This window comes from Neomonachus schauinslandi, chromosome 15 (assembly GCF_002201575.2).
Source record: "Neomonachus schauinslandi chromosome 15, ASM220157v2, whole genome shotgun sequence".
NCBI classification, from domain to species: Eukaryota; Metazoa; Chordata; class Mammalia; order Carnivora; family Phocidae; genus Neomonachus; species Neomonachus schauinslandi.
In genome coordinates this window covers 52,127,129-52,150,975 of record NC_058417.1, presented here as the reverse complement: position 1 = coordinate 52,150,975, position 23,847 = coordinate 52,127,129, and the positions used below count along the sequence as shown (strand labels likewise).

The 23,847-nt window shown below is 49.9% G+C and overlaps 1 protein-coding gene across 4 annotated transcripts in view; it reads left to right on the top strand.

Annotated features, from left to right (window-relative positions):
• Positions 1–23,847, top strand: part of SLC39A11 (solute carrier family 39 member 11) — a 325,403-nt gene that overhangs the window by 70,850 nt on the left and 230,706 nt on the right. For 3 of the 4 annotated variants that reach the window (XM_021678531.1, XM_021678530.1, XM_021678528.1), the window contains one exon: positions 20,169–20,310. In XM_021678531.1, coding sequence (XP_021534206.1) covers positions 20,169–20,310 — 142 coding nt within the window. The remainder of the gene's footprint in view (positions 1–20,168; positions 20,311–23,847) is intronic. The other variant, XM_021678529.1, reaches the window with a different exon arrangement.

Here is a 23,847-nt window from a genome sequence, read left to right as displayed (position 1 = left end):
CCAGCAGCATGCCCGGCTCTTCCAGTTCCTTCCTTTCTGGAACCTGCCATCATCTTTCATTATCCAGTCTTTACCTTGTGTTTGCTTTTCTACATCTTTCCGGTCTGTCCTCCCCACTAGACTGTAGGTTCCTTGAGGACACGCACCTGTCAGCCTTGTTCTCAGCCCAACTGTCAGCCCCCAGCAGAGGGACTGATGTCGGTAAATGCTCAGTGAGTCTCAGATGAAGGAAGGAAAGAAGGAAAGCCCCAGGGCCAGGGAAGATGAGCGCTATTCCTGGGGTTTACAGATGGGGGCCCAGGCCCCAGGAAGTGAGGGGCTACCGGGGTCTCTATGTGGTTTTGTCTGCACCGCAGGCTGGAGAAGGGCCTGGAAACCTCCCAACGGCTGTCCCAGCCAGGAAGCCAGCGATGATGGAGAGCCCTGGGTACTGACACTCTGTTTGCTTTTCTCTGGTGGCCCCGTGACTCATGGCTGGTTTTTGTTCCCACAGTTTTGCAGGTTGGAGAGGCTGCAGGGAGCAAATGCTGATGGAGCCTAATTCCTGGGCACCTCTGCTCTCCGAGGCAGCTGGCTGGCTGATGGAGTTTTCCAGGGCATCTCAGTTTATTGCTTTATTGAATGAAAGCATTCATTCACTTGGGGAGCTGTTGCCCTTTGGATATTACCACTAATGTGACTCTCATTTTCCCAAACTCACTGTTGCTGTGTAGGTTTCTATGACAGCTGTTTATTTTGTGTATATTATATAAGGGGCCAGCGTCTCATGGTTATTTTCCACACATCTTCCTGAGTCCCTTTCCCTGGGCACTGTGGGGAGCTGCTCGTTGTCTCTTCCCGTGCTCTGATGCTTTTGCAGGTGGTTCATCTAAACCTCGTTACTGGTTTATCTCACCAAGGCAAGGGGGCGCTCTCCTACTGCCTCAGTGATGTGCAAGCCGGGTCTCGTCTGCAGGGATTAGGCCCCAGGGCCACACGTCTTTCCCTGCCCTGGTGTGTTAACTTTATCTTGCTGCATAACAAATGATCACAAACTTGGTGGCTTTAAATGGCACCTATTTGTTAGCTCAGAGTTCTCTAGGTCTGAAGTCTGGGCCGACGGGCTGGGTTCCCTGCTTGGGTCTCAAGCTAAAATTAAGATGGCGACCAGCAGTGTTCTCATCTGGAGCCTGGAGTGCTCTTCCAGACTCATTCCTGCTGGCAGAAGAGTGGGGTCCCTCCATTCCCTTGCTGGCCGTTGGCCAAGGGCTGCTCTCAGTTCCATAAGGCCACTCAAGTTCCTCCCCACATGGCCTCCCATCTTCAAACCAGCAGTGGTACATCAGCTCCTTCTTACCTTTGAATCTCTCTGACATCACCCCAGAAAGCTCTCTGCTTCCGAGGGCTCATGTGACTAGAGGAGGCCTCTCAGGTCATCTCCCTTCCTAAGGACAACTGAGCCATACAACCTACCACAGTCATGGGACTTAGAGCCTGTCTTAGTCCCAGGTTCTGATGTTTAGGGCAGGACATCTTTGGGGGCTGTTTTAGAAATTCTGCCTACCACGCCTGGCCCAGGAGTCGTTGAAATGTGTCATCCAGGGACTTAACAGAAAAACTTGCTTGCATTCCTACAAATCAAGACCTCCTCCCCCAATGTACTTTTCTGAACAGTGGTTGCCAACAGATGACTCCTACTTCCTCTGACATGTTAGTTACTACTTTATAAAAGATTCTGTAAGTGGAAAACTGGGATGGGAAGTGAATGCTAGACCCCGGGGGCCAAGTTAAGTTACCACCCGTGATGTCCAGACTCCTTTGTTCACTTACTAGGGAGCTGTGACCCTAACGTGGTAGTTCTCAAAATGTGGTCCGGGGACTGTGGAAGTTCCTCGAGATCCCTTCAAAGGGGAAATGGGAGGTTAAAATAATAATAATAAATTGAATCATGAAAAAGTGAGTTAACTTTATAACAATACAAAGATTTTGCTTTTTTCACTCTCATCCTGAGTCCTCCAAGCCTGAGTCCTCGCTGATACCTGCTCTATTCTCCATACCTGCCCTAGATCAACTGCTAGGACCTTTTCCTAAGAAATAATCTCTTGTCCTTAGGCCATTGCTAACTTTCTATTTTTGTTACAGCAGCTGAATGGATGCCCTGCCAAACATCCACATACCCGACCTTCCTTTCTAATGGAACTCCAATTTTGTTTGACCTCGTGATGTGCCCAGCTGGAAAGCCTCAATCTGGCAGCTTCCTTTGCGGCTAGACCCAGATGACGGGGTTGGTGGAGGTCTTTAGGGGGTGGCTTTCCTTCTCATCTTCTCCTCACCCCTTCTCCTTCATGGAACAACAGGGTAGCACCTGGGGATGCAGCCCACATGGCTAAGGGCGACAGGGCAGGAAGCCAGAAGGAGCCTGGCTCCTCTGGGCCGTCTTGGGGCCACGGAACCAGCTTGATTATTGACCCCAGGACTTCTTGCTGAGTGAGACAGATAAGCCCTTTATGTGTTTAAGTCACTACGATAGGTTTTCTGTCTCCTCCTTCTCCTCTTCTTCTTGTTCTTTTTTTTCTTCTTGTTCTTGTTCTTCTTGGTCTTCTTCAAGATTTTGTTAATTTATTTGAGAGAGAAAGTGGGAGCATGAGCTGGGGGAGGGGCAGAGGGAGAAGAGAATCTCAAGCAGACTCTGCACTGAGCACAGAGCCCAACACAGGGCTCGATCCCACAACCCTGAGATCATGACCTGAGCCCAAATCAAGAGTCCAATGCTTAACTGACCAAGGCACCCAGGCGCCCCGGATTTTCTGTTTCTTCTAGTCAAACCTAGTCTTAACTAGTTATTTGAACTGACTTTTATGCATGGAAAAGAGGGCTTCTGTCATTTTTCTATTTTACCATTAGTTCAAATTCCCTTACAAAAAGGATGAGCAGAACCATGGAGGTATCCATGGCGGGCACAAGGGCTTAGCTGGAAGCCTGTGTGGTCACTCAAGAGGAAGGAGCCAGGTTGAAGGAGCTGGTCATGGCATCTAGCAGCCCACAGCATCCTCCACCTTCCTGCCCGACCTCCCACAGAGTCTGCTCTTTGTTTTTTGAGTTCTGGACAAAGAAAAAGAATGTCCAATGGGAGGTCTGCCCAAAACCTGACCCTGGCAGAGAAGGTGGGGGGCAGGAGCCCAGGCAACCAAACATGATGACTAGAGTGCGTTCCTTGTGTAGAACAACATCCTTTTCCGAAGTCAGCCCCGCAAGGTCCTGTGCGGACTGACTTTGGTGGCTGCGGTCTGGGAAATAATCCATCGTTGGCAAATAGAGGAGAACAAACTTAGAAACAGCGACCTTTTCTTTTCAAGCTTCTCCGAGGGAGGTAACAATGGAAAATAATTATTAAGTCTCCGTGGGCCCAGGGCCCCTGAATGGAAGCGAGCGAGGGGTATTGATTAGCTCAATGGCTCTTTAAAGAGCTGGCTGTATTTGCCCTCATGCCTCATAAGCAGGCAGCCTCTCTTCTGTCTCCATACTTATTGGATTTTAGATGGCAACGCACACAAACACTGCTTTCGCTGGGTAAATACTAGGCTTATGGTTGGATGGGGAGATTGCAGAGGGAATCTATCAAATGGAAGGATTGGCAGGGGATGGCTGTCTATATTGTAATGCCCAAACCTGGCCTGGCTGTGCCCCCTCCCCTGCCTCCTTCCGTCCACTGAGCCTCACCCTCACTTTCCTAAAGTGACAGGCCATGATGGAGCCGTCATCCGCGGCGAAAGGAGAACGTGGCGCTGGTCACCGTGAAATGTCTTGTTCTCTTCCATGCTGGGAGCCTGACGACACCGAGTCCGTTTTCTGTCCCTGTCCCTGTGGTTTCTACTGCGAAGACAGCCCCAGTCACAGTACTCCATGTAATAATGAGATGATGATAATCACAGCTAATATTAATTGGGGCTTATTACATGCCAGGTGTCCTGCTAAAATCCTTACATAAATGTCTTCACTCCCATTCCAGAGAGAAGCTCACGTCCGAGCAGGTTGGAAGCAGAACTTGCATCTGCACGCTTTGCCTAAAGTCGGAATTTCAGCCCCTTTTTGCAAACCAGAGGTGCTTTGTTAGATAAAATCTTGACTCCCCAAATGGCTGCATTGGAGGTCCCCTCCACCACCTGCAGCTTCTCTTCTTTAGTTAAACAGACTACAAACCAGTTTAGGTCTCGTGTACCCAGTTATACTGGGTTGGGGGAGCCCTGGGCTCCTGGAGGGGGGTGTCGCCCTTCTGGGGAAGGAAGAGTTTGGCCCACAGGTGCACTCCTGGGGGTTCAGGCTGAAAGGGAGCTGCTCAGAACCTGTTCACACTTGTTGCTCTGTGCTCGAGTCAGAGCCAAAGTTCCTTGAAGAGCTACTGATCACAGGGGCTGATGGCGGTCTCACTCGCGTGATTTTAATGCTTGCTCTCCATCTGGATGGAAAATAGGAGAAATCACATTCTCTGTCAGGGGTTTGGGAATAAGAAGTGAGGTTTTCATGAAAATTGGGGATATCATGCCATTTCCTATGGGAGATAGAGTTGCATAGTCAACCCAGAGCTGATTTCTGGCCACCTGAGAAATAAGCTGATTTTCAGAGAGAGAGGGAGAGGAACTGGGTGTGTGTGTGTGTATTAGTGCGCATGCGTTGGGTGAGGGATGGTGAATACAAACCTGATGATTTCTTTTTTTTTTTTTTTTAAAGATTTTTATTTATTTATTTGACAGAGAGAGATAGCGAGAGCAGGAACACAAGCAGGGGGAGTGGGAGAGGGAGAAGCAGGCTTCCTGCCGAGCAGGGAGCCCGATGTGGGACTCGATCCCAGCACCCTGGGATCATGACCTGAGCCGAAGGCAGACGCTTAACGACTGAGCCACCCAGGCGCCCCCAAACCTGATGATTTCTATAAGCAGGCTACTGAAAGTCTCATTTTAACTCAGGATCTCAACCAAACCCACACCTGTCTTAAGAGAGGGCCATGGTGAAAGAGCGCTCACCATCACTCTGTGGTTTACCTTTTCTCTCCTTCTGCCTCGTGCTTTGGTAAGCAGAGACTGACGGAAAAGCATGAAATTCGAGAAACAAGAGGTCTGGCTGATTCAGAGGCAGGAAACTCAGCCTCTTGGTGATCCTGTCTGGCAGCGCAGGGAGGTACTGCTGGCTGTCAGCCTGCGCCCTGAGCACTGGAGAGGTGAGCAGGAACACTGAGTCCCAAGCCCCACGGGGGTGGCGTGGACAAGGAAACACACAGGAGAGCCCGTTGGGCCCGGTGAGGTGAGCTTGCAGGAGTCCCTTCAGGAGAAATGACTTTCTACTGGTTCTCTGCTTTGCTTTTGATGGGGAGCCTTCCTCTTACCCCCTTGGAGAGGTTAGAAGCCCAGCATGACCCCAGGACTCACAGTTCTTTGACTCAGGCCCCTCCTGGATTGCTGTTCTCTTAACTAATCCTCCAATCGCCTTTTTAATAGGCATAAAATGAGAGCCTCCCGGGGCAGATCCTGGTATATTACAGTGGACTTAATTCTCTTCGATGAGTTTTGCCCTCAGCAAGATGTCAACGCTTGATTTTTCATGTAGATATTAAGTTAATAGGGCTGTTATATATGTTCTGTCATTAGCGCCTTCTCTGCCCTGCCTGTCTGGCAATTCAACGCATACACTCAGGATTCTCTTTGTTTCGGGCATAAAAGGGAAATCCTGTATTAGTATGGTGTGGCTGGTTTCTGAACATACAGCTTCTGATGATGGGCTTGTCACCTGTAATGGGCTCATGTTTCCCAGCCCAAATAAATAGTACTGCAAATGTAAAGGTGAGAACTTGCAGCCACGAGAAGCAGAAAGTTGCAAGCTTACGCGGCAGGTTCCTGGTTAAGAGGAAAAATTTAATTTAATTTTTTTTTCAGGGGAGGGGTTTCAGTGCAGGGAAGAGAGAGTATTGATCTGTTGGCATCTTTTCTCTGACCCCACAAAGGACCCTGACTTATGTAGTGATTATTTGTCTTATGTTTTAAAAGCTGGCTTTTAAAATGTTGAAAGCAGGGGCGCCTGGGTGGCTCAGTTGGTTAAGCGACTGCCTTCGGCTCAGGTCATGATCCTGGAGTCCCTGGATCAAGTCCCGCATCGGGCTCCCTGCTCAGCAAGGAACCTGCTTCTCCCTCTGACCCTCCCCCCTCTCATGTGCTCTCTCTCGTTCGCTCTGTCTCAAATAAATAAATACTCTTTTAAAAAAAAAATAAAAAAAAAAAAAATAAATAAAATGTTGAAAGCATAAAGGTCCAATGGTTTGGGACTTTTGGGACTTCCTGTGGGTACTGGGAAGCCCTGGCTTGTGGTGCCGGATGCCCCTGGCCTCTTTCTCCCTGGGGACCAATCCCTGGACTTTGGCAGGATGAGTCCACTTTGGGAGGAGGAGCCCCAGAGGCTGGAATGCCAGGCTTGGGGAGAATATGCTAGAGGCCGTGATATTCTGGGATGAACTCTACGTGTCACGTATGCCCTCTGGGTTTCATGATCTTTACAAAATATTACAGAACGACATCCATTGTCTTCGATCACCATCTATTCTCAGGGTCTTGGTCTTCCCAGAAATCTGGGAGATGAGTTTGGTGTGTCTCCTTTTGGATAGTTTTTCCTGTGTATTTACAGGAGTCTTGAAAATACTCATAGAAAATAGAGTGCGTGTGTGTGTATGTGTGTGTGTGTGAGAGAGAGAGAAAAGGAGAGAGGGAGAGGGACACACATACATGCACAGGGAGGGGGAGGGGAAGAGAGGAAAAGAGGGAGAGAGCCCGTGAGAACATATGTGGCATATTGTTCACGCCTACGGTTCCCTGGCTGGTGCTGTGGAACTCTGGAGCTGCCCTGTTTTTTTTGTCCCGGGGGTTGTTTTAGGGGACGGTTGCCGTGGCTCATATCTTCTGTTCATCCCACCCCCTGTCTCTCTCTCCCGCACTGGACCCCCTAAGAAGGTAGAGCCCTCCCTGGGAAGCCCTCCTCTGTGAGGCTGGAACCAGCTGGTTTGCCCATTCTTCCCTTAGGCCAGGCCCTGGTGTTGGGCTCCCTTAACACATCTAAACTTCCCCGTGGTCCTGCTTCCTGCCGATAGCGTGGCCCCGTAACTGGGGGAATGTGCCCCAGGCATGGGAAGGGCACTAGGACTCTGCGACCTCCCCTTCCATGGCACTGGCTTCCCATGCCGACCCATGAGGTGTGCGTTTCAGGTGGGGGAGTCGAGGTAACTGGATTTGATCCCCTGCTCCTGCTGGGGGCTGCTTAGGGCCAGAAGAACCATGGCTTGGGAAGTCAGTGCACCGCCCCCCCATAGTAAATATATATTTTTTCCCTTTAGTTAACACTTTGGGAGGCCCAGGGTAGAATAATCCGGGGCTGAGACTGGTTACGTCTTGCTTGAAGTGAAACTCTCGCATTCCCCCCCCACCGCCCGCCGCGGCCTCGCCGACCCGGTGCAGAGGGCTCAGGCATGGGTGTGCGCGGCAGGCGGGGCCGCTGTGGACACATGCCCCACTCCCTGGTCCCCCAGGCAGGTGGGTGGCAGTCAGGGGGCTGGAGGGGGGCTATTGCTGCCCGTTCGTCGTTTCTCTCCTTGTGACCTCAAGCGCTGTCAGTAGCCCTTCAGACCCTCACCTAGATACCTGCACACAAATGTCCTAGTCTTAGAAATGGGGGGAAAAAGACAATGTCAAGCAACCAGTTTGCAGTGAATCCGTCCATACTGTTTCCTGCACTGAGCCTTGCACTGTCCGTATTTACCTTTGTGGAGATGCCCCTCTTAATTCAATAATGGACACCTTCCTTCCTGCTTGGCCTCTTAGCTCATGGGATTTGGGGCACAACAGGTAATTTTCCAGGTATGCATTTGTTCCTGCTACCAAATCCGAACTTTGCTTTCTAGGCCCCAGGGGGAACACATTAATCTTGTCTTCTTGTGCCCCCCAGGCATGCAGGATGCTGTTCCAGGTCAGATGAGGGATGATGCGCGGCGGGGGCGGGGGGGGGGGGGTGTCTGAATGATATTAGTTGCTCCCCTGAAAAAACAACAACAAGGAGGGTGGAAAGGAACAGAGCCCGCAGAGGAAAGCGCTCTCTTTAGTTTAGGGACCAGGACACAGTTACCCTGCATATTAACCTCTCTCCTTGATCCCACGCACCCTGACAATGACTCTCTCCAGCCAGCACTCTGGTTAAGCCGAGGCTGATTTGCTGGCCTCCTGCATCTGCTCGGAAGGTGTTCAGTGGGAATGCCTCCCATATCGTTCCACCTGCACATACGTGCTAGAGGAAAGCAATCAGTCCCTTTTTGCCTCCGACCAATTTGTGTTTTTTGCAAAGGCTCTCTCCCCTGACTGTCGGAGCTTTCCATGATGGATTGTTTTTCTAGTTTGGGAGGAGACGATTATGCTTTTTCTCTCTTAAATTAGTCTAACCCTCCTGGTTACCTGTGGACACGTCAGCCCTTTGGTCTCCTTCCTGGGAGGGCACTCTGATGTGGAAGCCAATTTCAGACGTCCACCGGGATATATTTGTTATCTGGGTGTTCCACATAACAGGGACACAGGCACATAACACATACTCGTATGCAGATTCATCTCAGCAGGGTGCTGTTTCTATAATAAAAAGGTATGGTTTCTCACTGTAGTATGTCTGTGAACTTCTGAAAATACCATCACCTTCAAAACCTGCATATTTCCCAGCTGTGGGTATTTGCTCAGCTTCCCTGTGGGGTAGGGAGGCAGTTGTGGTCTACAGATAATCCTCTTGGGAGAAGTGCCCATGCCTGAAAGCTAGTCGGGCTAGCTCGTGTGGGCGTCCCATTTTTCTCAGCCTTGAAACCCAGGGAATCCATCCTCAGGAGAGCTGGGTCTTCTTCCTCTTGCAAGCCCTCTGGGTGTGATGTTCCCACGAGGAACCTCTGCCCGAGAAAAGACAGCCCTGCAACCTTACTGCACTAAAGATGGCAGCCACTGTCCCCCTTGATGCCCCTTTGGGTCTAGATTCACCTGTTGTTGCCCTCTGCTGGTCTTGTCATCTGGCGGGCTCGTCACCCTGATCCAGCTGGGATGAAGTCCCACTTTGCAGCCGAGGGCTTTTTGCTCAAGATGCACCATGGAAGTGTCTTGGAAAGTAATGGGGAGGAGTGGCTGGTGGGGTTCTCCCATGGAGAGAGCATATGCCTTTGTCTAGAATTAGACATTTGTAGATTTATCTAAGGTTGGGGGTAGAACAGGCCTTCCGCGTTGTCCACGCCAAAGTCCCTTGTTTTACGAGCATGAGTTGAAGTGTGGTATCAGCAGAGATTTCTTCTGGTTCAGGCTTCACGACTCTTGGGATGGCATTGACCCTGCCATCTCTGCAGCTTCCCGTGGTCGTCCATCCTGCCCTCCCCACCCAGGAAGCCCCTCCCTTATGCTTTTATCTTGATGTCCACTTTCCCCAAGTCTTGCTGGCATTTCTGTACCCCCTTCATCCTACCGCCTAGGTATCTCCGACTAATACTTAACTCCAGTTAACAGCAAGTGACACACAATTTTTTCTTCCTCTTTTCCTTTTTAATGGGATTTCTAATAGGATAAGGGTCTTACTGACATTGTTAGTAATGAACAGTCTTTTTCCCATTTTCTGGTGTTTTGAGAAGGATTTTAATTGCTTCAGTTATATCCTTACCTCCCCCTGGAGGCCATTGGCTCCCAGCTGTGAGGTAGTTGGTGGGAATTAGGAGTCCAGGATAACCATGGACTCTGACAAAACCAAGTGGCTCATCCCAGTACCAAACATGGCCTTATTAGCCCCGTGTTTATAACTTGGGGCTAATTTGTTCCCCTCACACTAATTAGCATATCAGCACAGTCCTGCAGTGGCCTGGGGACTATCCTGGTTTGTCACTTAGTCCAAAGGTCAGCGTTGTAGGACCACAGGCTTGACTGGCTCCCCTTGCCCCAACAAGCTCTTTTGCCCTTTGTTAATCGCCGCAGAGCTGTGCAAGGAAAACCAGCGTGTACCCCAAAGAGGCACCACAACCTGGCTTACCTTTGGACTTTCATAGGCCCCTTCTTCTACCAAAAAAAGACTAAAAGTTATATTTTACAGCTAGGTTGGTATAAAGATGAATATAATACAGGCTGGATTCATTTTTTTTTAAGATTTTATTTATTAGAGAGAGAGAGAGAGCGCGCATGAGCAGGGGGGAGGGACAGAGGGAGAAGCAGACTCCCCGCTGAGCAGGGAGCCCAATGCAGGGCTCAATCCCAGGACCCTGGGATCATGACCTGAGCTGAAGGCAGATGCTTCACCAACTGAGCCACCCAGGTGCCCTGGATTCACTATTACACATTCATTATCACTCTTTTTTTTTTTTTTTGAGATCGTGGCTTTGATTTCCTCCCGAGGAGACCCTGAGCAAAGGACCCAGTTTAAATGTACTCCTGGATTCTTGACCTCTGGAAATGGGCATAGGAAATGATGGATGCTTGCCGCCCCTGACCGGGTGGGATTTTGTGCAGCAGTGGTAATCTCATAGGAGCAGGCTGTGTGTCTCCCCCTGAGTGTGTGCTTTGGAACTTAGGCTTAGGGAAGAAAGAAAAGGGGAAGATGCGGGTCTCCACCTCCCCACAGCAGGAAACAGAAAATCATTCCTTAGACGCAGGCAGCTCCAGTTGGCGTTCAGCTGCCAAGTGTTCATCAAGCCCAGATAACATTGAATAATTAATTCTGCTCCAAGCAGAGTGATGCCTTGGATAAAGCCCCATTAAAAAAAAAAAAAAAAATCAAGTCTGTTCTTCAAAGCCAGAGCTTCTCTTTTGAAGTGGTTTGCATGCCATTTGCATGCTGTTTCCTTAGCATAAAAATGCTCAGGGGTTTGCACGCTCACCCAAGGTGCCCCCCCCTCCTCTCTCTGCCCTCCTTTGAGTCACTAAGGGGCCCCTGATTCCACCTTTTCCAGCTGGCTTCCTCTGGGCCCTATACCCTGGTCACCGTCCCGTTTAGGAAGCTGTGTGTCTCAGCCTTGGAGACACAATGATCGGGAGACAGACAGATGATTTTCAGAAATGGTTTGAGGCTTTAGACCCTGGTGGTCGAGGCCCCCTGGGGACCGGTGCTGCTGAGTGGGGCAGGAGGCTGAGGGTCTGATGATGGAGGGTGAGGGGGGTGACAGTGCTGGAAGGCCTCCCCACACTCTGGGGGGGGCGGGCACCACCGTCCTGTCCCCACCTCCCCTGTCCTTCCGGGCCACTCCCTGGTGGGCTGTGGGAGAGGCCGTGCTCTGCCGAAGTGGCTCAGGACAGAAACACTGACGCTATGTTGAGGTCTCAGCCCTGCTCTTTCTCTCCTCGTCTGTCCGAGTTAGTGCTTATGTCTCTAGTTCCCTGGATAGATAGTTCAGTGCCCCCGACGTGGCGCTGAAGGCACCTCTGTCCCTTCTGACCTCTGTGTGTGTCTTGCTTTCCGTTGTAGGCCATCTTTATTGGCGATAAGATTTCTAGGTTCTTCTCTTGTTGCCTGGAGACCCAGTTATGAGGTTGGGCCATTACCCCATAGAATCTTGCTTCAGTTTCCATCCACCTGTACCCATGAAGTGAGTGTTCACAGGCCGTCATGTGTAGGCTGAGACGTTGAAGGTCGTGATTCCCCGTCTCAGGGATTGTGCCAGGCCTGGAGAGACACAGGGCATTGATTACCCCTGTGCGAACACCATGCTCAGACAATTCTCCCCGCCGAACATAGCGGCACACAACCTTGCGCCTGGTGTGTGCTCGTGTTCCCACACGCCTGCCTTGGGTCAGTATTGGTGGGGTCGCTTCTTGAGGTGTACGTTGCCTTAGTAACATTCCTGGTTGACCACAGCCTGGTGGTAGGAGGAGTAGAGAGATTTGGAGTCAGAAGTTCTGGGTCCAAATCCTGCTTGTGCCTCTGACTAATGGTGTGATGTTAGGTGAGTCATTAGCTTTTATGACTTAGTTTCCTCAAATGTAAAATGGGGGTGCGGGTTTGCATCAGTCAGCTTGGACAAAAGGAGAAATGTGATCAAAAAGCAAATGTGATCCAGTCAGCTTGGACTGCCATAAAAAAAATACCACAGAACTGGTTACCTTAAACAATAGAAATTTATTGTCTGTTCTGGAAGCTGGAAGTCCAAGATCAAGGTATTGGCAGGGTTGGTTCCTTCTGAGGGCCCTGAGGGAAGGATCCATTCCAGGCCTCTCTCCTTGGCATGTCGCCCACTATCTTGTCTCTGTCTTCACATTGTCTTCTCTGCATGCATGTCTGTGTCAGATTTCCTTCTCTTATAAGAACACCAGTCAGATTAGATTACATCCCATCCCAACAACTGCATTTTAATTTAATTACCTCTTTAAAGGTCTTACCTTCAAATAGAGTCCCATTCTGGGGTCCTGGGGGTTAGGACTTCAACATAGGAATTTTAGTAGTGGGGAAGTTCAGCCCATAACGAGGGTGATGATGCTACGTGTCGGTCAACATCAAAAGAAGATATGGAGGATCACATATGATAATGTAAGAGGGCATGTGAGAAGCTGAGTGCAGTGTAACAAGAGATTTTGTGCAAAGAGAGGTGCCTTCTCTAACACTGGTTCTGGCACGTGTGTCCAACGAAAGCTGCTGGATGGAGTCAGCTCTCCAGCTGCTGTGCTAGGACTACTTGGAGGCCTCTATCATCTGTACGGAGCTCCACGACATCATCTGGTCTCAGCTTGGCTCAAACATATAATCTGTCTGTTGAATCTGCGCTTCCGCAATTAGCTTGGACCAACTCGATCGTAAACACAAATGCAAACAAAGGCACTGAGATCGAGCAGTAGGATTTGGTTATAAAGGGGTCACCTTGGTGATTCAGATTGTTGGTATTGTTTTTTTCTGTAGATTATCATTTAAATGAAAATACAAAAGTAAAAAAAAATTTTATATAAAACTTTCAGACCTCTGTGAATGTGTCCTTGGGCCCCCATCAGAGAAGCACTGTTTTGGGCGAATGAGTGGGTTTACTCGGGAGCAGTTGTTTATAGGCTAGATACGTGGGGGGCTGCATGCGGTTCGCGGGCTCCCTGATGTTTGGTGCAACATTTGATGTGTCTGTACATATGTGCTGTGGTAGATCGCAAAAATGGCCACAGATCCCTCCCCTGTTGTCATCCGTACTCGGGCAACATGACACTAGATCTTTCCAACAAGAGGTATAGTTGACTTCAGTGGTCACTGACTTGGCTGCAGTCAATGGGATGGTAGCAAATGTGATCCAGGCAGAGACTTGAACGGCACTTGACATTGGACGTCACCTTATCTCGCTGCCCCTGAAACCCTGAATTTGCTGTATGAATAAGTCCAATGTCGTCTGCTAGAGGATGACAGGCCACATGGAGAAGAATCCGCATTTCCCAGCCGAGAGTCAGACAACTCCTGGCCAGCAGCCTGTGGGCCGCCAGATACGTGTGCCATCCTGGACCGTCCAACCCCTGGGTAAGCCAGGAATCCAGGTAACATTGCCTGAGCCCAGGCAGCAGATCGACAGCAGCGCCCCATTGACTGGAGACTCACGAGCATTAATAACTGTTGCATTAAGCTACTGAGTTCTGGGGGTGTTTTGTTACCTACCAATAAGCGTCTGATACACATGCTTTTTTTTTTTTTTTCCCCCCTGGGAAGAGAAATCTTGTCTTTTAGCAGATTTCTAGAAGGATCTGATATCTTTCAAAAGGAGAACATAGGTAAGAAAGAGTTGCCTGAGAAAGCCCAGCTGGGGGTTCTCAAACTGCTGAGAAGCCAGAAAAGGTTCAGTGTGGATCATAAGGGTGTATTTTAATGAATTCCAGGACTAGGCTGAGAGGTAGGTTAAAAATGATGATTATCCTTGAGGGTTGGAAAGAAAAGACCTCATTATACCTAGGTACCTGCATTTCTTTATATTTGTATTTTTGTTTTAAGGAAAAGTTATATTTTGAGTTATAAGAAAACACATAATAGTTTGGAAAACTCTGCCCCCCCATCTCTATCAGCCATGCTAGCAGAACGCTTGACTCTTTGGAACATAAGTGCAGAGCCGCTTACCTGGGCCAGCGATGAGAGGGCTGTCTTTGCAGGCTCTCGGAGAGCTGTATCTTTGCAGAGCTGTGTGGTGCTTTAAAATCTGTTTTATATGATTAAATTGGCTTGATTACGAATAGTAATTTGGCATCAGAAATAGGAGAAGGTTTTGTCCCTAAAAAGATAGCAGACTTACATAGCTTAAATATAGCTAGAAGTCCGTAATTAACTTCTGCCGTTGTGAAGCTCCAGGCCGAGGTCACGGAGGACATGGGCAGGGAGGGGGAAGACGTGGCCTTGGAGGGGTCATGGGCTTCAGACTGGAAAGGTCTTAGCTTCAAGGGGAGCACGTTGGGCTGTCCCACTCTGAGCGCTCCTGCCAGGAAGGGGCGTGGACACGGAGCCTTTGGGTGGCGAGTCACAGGGTAGGGGGCTACCCATCCTCACGTGGTCTCAGGGCTGATGTTGAGGGTCAAACGTCATCATCAGGAGGGCAGAAGTGGATGTGGGTGGGAAGACCTGCTTCTTGCCTTTAGCTAGACCACCTTGAATACTCTGAAGCCTTTGCTTCCCCATTCTGCATGGATCCCTCTTTCTTTCTTTCTCAAGGCCTAAACGTTTTGTGGTCACCTAGGTCTTTGTGTTGTATGTTATGCAACATTTCCCCTCTCATTTTGGAGGTTTGGGAATATTGTTCATTCCTGGAAATTAATGGGGTTAGTGAACGCTGACACAGTACTGAGCCCTGACAGAAGAGCCAGAAGACATGGCTCCCACTTTGAGAATCCCTCGGTTTTGAGGTAGCCAAGGACGCCGGAAGTTACCATGTGCCGTTTGGTAAATGTTGTGACAGAAGCATGTGTGGGATGTCCGGGGAGCACAGAGAGGGAGGCATTTCTAATCCAAACGAGGCTGGGTCTATCCAGGAAGGCTTCCTGGAGGAGGGAGCTCAGTCTTCCTCAGCCCAGATTTTAAAAGTCTCCAGTATCGAGCAATTAGAAGCTTGAAAACCTGCCTTGCTGGCCATTGATTGGATGCTGTGCTGTCGTCATAGGGAGAGGGGATATAGACTGAGTTAGAGGTGCAATCCTAGTGTGCTCAGGCAGGGCAAACCAGGGGGGACCAAGTTCTTTGAGCTGTGATTTTCCTTGTCTGTAAGGCTCCTGGTAATGACCCATGATCCCTGAACACATAGGGAAACTGAGGTAAGAAAGATGGCAGCGTCCTGCCTGAGAGAGCCGGAGGCAGGATTGTACCCTCTACCTCCGTGTCTACACCGCTCTGTGTCCCTGTTGGCTTTGGGGCCAGCCAGGCCCTGGGCAGCAGGCTGCTGCCGGGCTCCCTGGGAGAGAAGGTCGTCTATTATGTAAGTGTCATCCCTATTCTGGCCAGTGATCAGGGGGCGACATTTAATTTTTTTTCCATTATGTGGGATAATTTAAGATTGTGTTATGAGTGTCCTTATTATTGCAATTTCCCGGTAATAAAAACAGCTTCAATTATTTAATGTCACCTTATGTGTCTGGGTTAAGTGGGGATACTGGAAGGCAGAGGCTGGGCGCAGAGGAGGAGGCACAGCCCCCAGGGGCTCTGGGCATCTTCCCAAGCATCAGCTTGCCCCGAGTCCCCCAGGGGAGGGGCTGCGGCCCCGCTTGGACCCTCGTTCCCTCCCCACTGGGGTGTAACACTGCCTCGCTTTACCTGTGGCTGGGTGGCTGGCAGGGGCCCCTGTTAATCCTCTGACCTTTCCCTGCATCCCTCATTAGACAGCTCTGACCTCCGGGCCAACCTCAGTTCAAGAACCCGCACTCTGTGGGGCAGGGGGAACTCAGAGTCATCCCAGAACTCCCCCAGCCTGAACGACCATGGCAGGCAGCGTGCCCATGAGTATCAGAGGTTGGAATGCTCTGCCCTCCCTAGCAGGTGTTCGTAGCAGTTGACGTCCTAGTGGGGGAAGAGCCAGAGGCAGGTGGACACGTGGAAGTCGGCCACTGGGACTTGGAGCAAACGCATCGAACTGCTTGCGATGAGTTTTGGGGCCTGCAGCGCTTTGGCTCCTAGTGACCCGTGTCCAGTTGCGCTTTGGCAGGGGGCTTCCGTTTGCCTTTACAGACTTCTTCATCCGGACATGGCTGCATCCCCCTGGCTGTGCTCTAGGCTTTTCCTTGTGGGACTCATTTCTTTGGGGCTCTAGAAACTTCAGTGAGCAGCAGTTGTCCCCCTCATGCCTGGGACAGCAAACCCCGATGAGCGGCGCCTGGATTGTTATTTCTTAGAGGCGATATATGTATTATTTTCTGAAGCCTTTATGTTTTCATGGAAAGGGCGGGCTGCTTTCCTGGGGGGCTGCTTTCCTTCGCCCTCCCCCCATTTTATTTCTTCCTTCTTCCCTTTCCTCTCCATTCCTTCTCTTTGGCTTCTGGAAAGTGTTAATTATTCTCCATCTCCTGCCCCTTTGTGCAGCCCTTCCAGAGTGGGTGGAAATGGCTGTGTTTGTTCTGAACCAGACACTTGCTCTGAGCCAGTAACAATAATAAATAATAATTCTGTCGCAAGAAGACAGCAATCTCAAGTTTGGTGGTCCTGGGTGGTGTTGCCTGGTGCCTCCCAGCAGCCCCCTCCCTGCTTTTGGGACCATGCTGGATTTTGGAGGAGTGGGTGGGGATGGGGGAGAGGGGCTGGAAGAGGGCTTGGGGGGAGGGGGTGGTGCTGAAGAAAATCAAGACCTGTACTTTGAGAAGGAGCCTGCATGTCTGGCACCTTGACAGTCTGGTGACAGAGCAATGCAGGAGCCCAATCAGAAGTGCCAGACCCTTTCCCGCTGACGGGCGGCCGAGCCAGCTCTCAGGGCTGCGATGGAGAGTCAAGAGCAGCTTGCGTTAGTCAAGTGTCTGCTCTGGAGGGGATCATGCTTTCACCTTGCTGTCCTCGCCAGGGCCGGCAAGGATCGAGTGGGGAGCACAAATGGAAAAGCTTTGCAGAAGATTACAAAAGAATAGAAAAGCCCCAGAAACGTGAGGCAGTGATAACAAGTGAAGAGGGCTGTCTTGCCATCAGCAGAGCAAGAGGAAGATGTAGAGAAGGAATTTCTCCCCGGGGTCTTGGTCACTGGCGGACAGACCTGTGTTCAAGGTAGCGCCCCCTCCACCTGCAGTCTGTGGGCTCAGGGAGTGGCCGGGGCTCCAGGGAGTGAGGGGTGGGGTCAGCTCTGCAGGTCACCCCTGCAGGTGCTTCCTGACTTTTCCCCCACCTCCATGGGCATTATGAGCGAGCCAACAAAGCAGCATTGGCATCTCCCATGGGAGCCATTCCTTGAAATTCCGAGGGATGTTTTTCTGTTTCTGTTGTCCTCGTCAGCGGTTGAGTGGGGAGGGTGGGGATGTTGAGAATCCCAGAAGGGAATGTGGAAGGAGTGCTGGGAAGCCAGCCGTGTCTGGGCTCAGAGACACATAGGGAGCGTTGCCAGGCCTAGGGTGTGGAAGCAGTGCTGGGCTTCACCCTGTGGGTGCGCCCTGCAGCTTTCTTGCTGCACAGTGGCCCCAGAAGGGGTGTGGGGTGGGGAGCACGGGAGGGGGCCGGGCCAGGTGGGATGTCCTGGGTCCTTGTCTAGCTTTTAGAAGGACAGCTTCTAAGTGAGTTGGAGGTGGGATGAAGTGGTGAAAGGAGATGGAGGGTCAGCTTGCCTCGCTGGGCCTTGCCGGAAACACGGTCTTCAGAAATCATTGTGGCTTCTTCCCTGACATCCAGGTCTTTGCTCAAATGCCACGGTGTCAGAGAGGCCTCCCTCAGCATCTTATCTGGAGGGGAGTGCTCCATCCTTAACATTTCCCAGCCGGCTAGCACACCTTTCAGGTGCTGGAACAAAGCCTCGCCGGACACCAAAACCCAGGGCGCATCCCGCTCTGCTGACTGGGACTCCCTTGTCTTCTTGCGTTATCACTTCCTGGCACTCTGTTTTGCATTTATTGCTACTTCGTTGTCTGTGCTGGAAGGAGAACTCAAGATTCATGAGGACAGGGGACTCGGCTAACTTTGTTTTGCCAGAACCTGGCACAGCTCTGGGACATGGTTGCTGCTTCGTAAGAATTTGCCAGATACACGAAGGCAGTCAGGCTTCCTAGAAAAAGTGGCAAAATTCTTACCTTCACCGTAAAAAAAGGCTCTGAGAGTTTATGAGTTTCCAGCATTACCAACAACGTGAGGAGCTTTGGGGCCCTGACCATCCTAAATCGTTCGAAAGCAGTGTTCCTCAGCATTCAGATGCCCGATGCTGCTCACTTGGCCCGTTGAGCAAGGTGCCGCTTAGAGAGACCGGTTTTCACTGAGAACGGTAGTTTTCAGCCTGCGTGATTTTGCACCCCGCCTCTCCCCCGGAACACTGGCAATGGGCACTGAGGCAGAGAATTAGAAATAATTAAAGCACGTAAACAAACAAAGGGCTGTGACTCCCGTCCACGGCGCGGTGCAGACACCAGCTGTCACCCGGGGGTGCCGACAGGGACTTTCGACAGGGGAGGGACTGGCCCTCTCCAAGTCCCTTCTGTCCCCGCGATCTCGTCCATCTGTAGTGCCAACCTCGAGTGTGATCTGGTGTGACAGGCCGCCTCTGTCTGTGCTCCTCCCAGGGACAGAGCAGGGGAGATGGTGGGTCCACAAAGGGACCCCACGACCGGAACGAGGGAAGCTCAAGCAGAGCCATGAGGCTTTCCGCCCCCCCAACCCCAGCTTTAAGCAACAAGGTTCAATGAGGTGTCATCATCCTTATTCAAAGTGTGTTATGGAGGATGTTGCCAATAAAATGATTAGGACAATATTGATCTATTGGACAAATGGGAAGATATGAGAGGAAAGGCTTATGTTTTTATTTTCAGCATATCATCGGAAAGAAATAATGAATTAAAATATCTGAATTATTAGATTCTCTTTCTGCTTCTGATCCACAGTGACATTGGAAAACAAGGAGGCAACTTGTGCGTGTGTGTGTGTGTGTGTGTGTGTGTGTAAGACACAGCCAGGCATAACTTTGATGAGATTCCTTCATGAAAGCAGCTTAGCCAGGACTTTTAGTAGTTGCTTATAAATGGATGCATTTCAATGATCGGATCATCAGTCTTCTCCTCTCCCATATTAGAGGCACATATTTTAAATGGAACCTTCTGTTTGGAACTATTTTTGCCTGGATTTCAAAAAAATATCTTGTTTTTTTTTGCCCACCAAGATGATTCTACTCACCTTCCCTTAGCGACTAGCATCAGTGTGTTTGGATGAAGTTGGAGGATGGAAGCCCTTTTGGGGGTGCTTACTCATCTTCCTCATCCCCATCGGTATCCTGTGCATTTGTAAGCTGTCAGCAGGCTTGGGGGGTTTCCACAGATGCCTTTGGAAGAGAAGCTCGGCCCCATTATGGATTCATTTATCTGTTCCTACTGGAATGTAGGCTTCATGAGAAGCTATGACTTTGTCTTATTCACCAAGGAGCCACAAAGTTGGCGGTCTATAAGTATTAAATAAACATCGGGGATTGAAATTGAGATTTTGCCTAGTTAATGTAGCGATAGTCACATTAGCTAGCTACAGACAAAGCACAAGGGTGACATGGCCGTCTTAAGGTCAGTCTGGACTTAACTCCAAATATGTTGGGTCCCCGCGACTGTCGCTGTTTCCTTCTTTTGAGGTGCTTTTGTTTGGATTGCTTCTCCTTTGGATCTCATGAGAAACATGAAGGTGGTCAGTTCCTAAAAATGTTGACCTTGTTCCTGTATGTGGCAAGGCTGCCATCCGAGAGAACCTGACACGTAGCCTTCTTGGGACAGTTCGGGAGTTGAGTCCCTTGTGCCCTTCGCCCTGTGGTGATGAAGCATGGGCTGGGGGCCCCCCTCTTTCCCAGTACGTGTTCTTCCCATTTCTAGGATCAGCATCGATCGATCCTCAGATCCCAGGGGTTTTGTCACCCCAAAAGCTCTACAACCAGAAAGCTCGTCGTCTTCCTTGTGAGCCCAGCTCCGGCGCTTTTGGGAGAGACCGGCCGGCTGACCGGGTGGCTCTGAGCTGGAGGGGTCTGGGGAGTGAAGGTGGTGGGGGTGTTACAGTGACGTCACTGCTTCTTGTTTCAGGGTGCCGCAGAAGACCCCCCGACGGCCCTGGCACTGAACTTCGCCCCTGCGTCGATGAAGAAGTCTGACACTGAGGGTCCCAGGCTGCTCTTCCCAGAGAGTGAACTTTCCATCCGGATAGGTAGAGCTGGGCTTATTTCAGGCAAGCTCCCCGCAGACCTTGGGCTGGGTCAGGCAGCCTAGGCTTGGGCCTGGTGGCAGAGGAAGGACAAGGGACAGACCCGTGTTCTGTCCTGTCCATGCATGTGACTTACCCCACCGTGGCACAGGGCCGAACCAGTGTCTGGCCCCGTGCCTTCCTTCCCTGTTGCTCTCCAAACCACCTGCTTACCACACAGGAGCTCACAGGGCCTTCTCTATGTCTTCCCAGCTGGGCCAAGTGCACCAGGACCCCTCTGGTGGCACTGGGCTGATTTGGGTTACAGCACCTAGCGTTTGTCCCTCCATCTCCTGCTGTCTGATGGACCGTGAATGCTCCTTTCCATCCACACGACTTTCCTCTTTTTGATGCACCTGGGAAGCTGTAGCTGTTTCTCTCACTGATTCAGTTGGGAGCCAGAAAACCCCCAAACACCTTTTCTCTTAAGGTAGAGGGAACACCCTCCCCGAGAGGGAGCACCTCGCAGTTGCTAAATGCCGGGGAGGTGCAACCGGGCCATGGCCCACTGACAAGGAGTGGAGGGTGCACTGGAAGGGGTACATGGTTTTTCAGTCTCTGGGGAAGACTGTCCCTCCTTGTCTCATCATTGCGCGCTCATTCAGGGCATTTGGCTAATTGAAGGGCCAGTTAGCACGAGGAGTGGTAGATGTCTTTCTTTCCCTTTGAATTGATTGAAGTCCCAGGCTGTGAAATGTATGCCCCCTGCCCTCCCCACTTCTTCCATAGACCACAGAGTTGGGGCTAAAACCACGGAAAAGATGCTGAGAATGGGGAGCCTCCTCCCTTGCACAAGGTTCTCTCTTGATGAATCGGGGAGAAACAGACCGGCTCCTGGTCACTGTCTTCGCATTAGTGATTCAAGGGAGGAGAGTCTTTCACGTTTCTGTGCTGGCATTTGAATTTGATCTTTTTACCACATGTAGGCTCAGGTGATCTCTAGACCCTCAGGGGGAGTAAATGTGCTGAAGTTACAGCGATGCCCGTTCTCACCGATCTGTGTTCCGACTGTGTCCGGCACGAATTATTCATGCAGAACTCAAATATCTTCCCCACTTGGGTTGATCCTCACTGCCTCTTACAACTTCCTCGGTGGGACGTAGTCAGCAAGTGCAGACTCACCAAACATCAGCTGAGAGGGTTAGCACGAACATCCTGCCCCCTGCCTCCAATCACACGTGCCATTCATACTTGAATCAGAGCGACTTAGGTGTTTTCTGGTGTTCCCCTTCTGTTGGAGAGTCCGGAACTATCTGGAGCCCCATCCTCCAGGAAAGCTTGTCATTTGTCATGCCAAACCGTGGGAACACAGAGACAGAAGGCTTTTGTCAAACCTTACTAGCTATATGATGCTACTCTCCTGCAGACCCTTTTGAAGACCTCATAAAAGTTCTGATTCTGAGCCTTCTCTCGGGTGAAAAAGTTGGCCAGATTTTATTCTATCCCATTTTTTTTTTATTTTTATCTTCAAGGCCACAGTGGGGGGATTCAGACCCTGTCAGTCAAAGAAGGTGAACAGTGGCAGTCCCTTGGATAGACCCTGTCCAGTGGGGCCAGGAGAACATAGGGCCAGTGAGAGTTGGTTCTGCAGGAGAGCCTCCCGGGACTGTTGGATCTCAGCGGTGAGTGGGGGGCCTTGTGGGAGGGAGATGCAGTCCTGTCCTCTGCTGAGGAACACACACCTAGGCCCAACCTGTGACCAGGCTACCCTTGGTCACCCTTGCTAACTGGTCAGATGTAAGGCGAAGATCCCTTGTGAGAACACAGAGATGGTTTGCCGAGCCTGAGGGAGCCCAGCCATCTCCAGAAAGGTTGCTCTTCTGCTCACCTGGCCACCCCTGGGCGGGGGGTCAGGCATTTGAAGACTCTAAAGCTGATAATGGCTATTTGCTGACTTGCCGCATGCAGATCGAGTCCAAGGATGCATTCTTTGCACTATCTGGATTTGCCCTTAAGCTGGCTGTAAATGGAGTAAGGAGATCAGTTTAGTGGGTATTTAGTGAGTAACATCGGCCTTTAAAAAATAATATTGGTGCTGCTGTTATAATGTTCCATAATTGGTTCGGTGAGAGGAAAAGCCAGGAAAGCCACACTGTGGTACAGGGGGTTTAGCTGCTCTGAGTGGCGGCGGCAGCCCCACCGGGCTGGGGAAAGCATTTATGAGATACTTTCCTATTTATGTCTTGCTGCCAAATGTTTTACGATATCAACTGTTTTCAAGGCTGGGGATATTTTGGGACTTAGCTAGACCAGAAGTTTATTTTTTTAAACCATCAGTCTCTCTCTCTCTCTCTCTCTCTCTCCATTCAGCTACTTATTTATCTCTCTCCAACTAGTTTTCTTTTAATTAAAAAAGTAATAGCATGGATTAAAAATAGAAAAGTAATTTTTCTGCCAACTTCAAGCCCTTTATGGCCCAGGCTTCCATCTCAGGCACACACACTGTTTCTAGTTCCTTGTGTGCCCTTTCAGAAATAATATGTTTATACAGTCATGCTTGGCCCAATGTTTCTTACCTTGTGTTTTTCAGTGAAAACACATTTTTGGCCTTTGTTTCCTGGGGTGCTCATAGATTCATCCCATTCTTGTTACTGGCCATGATCTTACTTAATTAGTCCCCTCTTGATGGCGCTCTAGGTTGTTTCCAGTAATAGGCTTTTATAAAGAATGTGGCAGAGAGCCTTTTTATAGGTACCTCTCAGTGGGCAATTATATTGTTGAGTAAATTCTAGAAATTAGGCAGAGATTCTATACATCTGGGGGTCCATGAATGGGCACCAAAGGGTTCATGTATCTCTTGACATTTTATGCAAAATAATATGTGTTTTTAGAAGCCAAAGGTCTGTAACATCCATCACACTTTGATGGCTCCATGACCCTGAAGTTCATCTAGATCTTGGGTTTTTTGTTTTGTTTTGTTTTGTTTTGTTTGCCTCAACCTTCCCCATTCAGCTGCCCGGTTAGATTTTTATTTTATTTTATTTTTTTTACTAGCACTCCCTCTAGGTTCAAGAAGGGTAGTAAAAAGTGAATCAGTCCATTCTTTTACTAATTGTTAGCTGCCCATTTCAGTCTGTTGTTTGTTCTGAGGGAGGATGTTGAAACTCTTCTTCAAGAGTGAGGGGTTTTTTTTGTTTGTTTTTGTTTTTTCCATTGACCCATTAGCATGGCAGATGGAGAATCGTCTGTAATTCTGTGTATCTGTGGAAGGAACAGGAGTAGGCATTATTTTCCAGTAGAGAAAGAGGTGGATTTAATTTGGGGAATTATTTAGTTATGAAGGGGCACCTGTTTATTTTCTGTAAGCCTTTCCAAAGCTTGTCAAGGGAGTAAGTGAATGGGGACTTGAGTCAGGCAAGCATAAGCTATAAGAAACTCTAGTTAGAAACAGATTTTTCCTTAATGTCCTGTTCTTTTACAATAGGAGAACTTGCCGGCAGGAATAACTTTAACTTAGAAGCCATGTTTTGCAAAATGAAACCAAGGCAGACCTAGTGTTCAGTGGGTTATAGGTTTGCATGA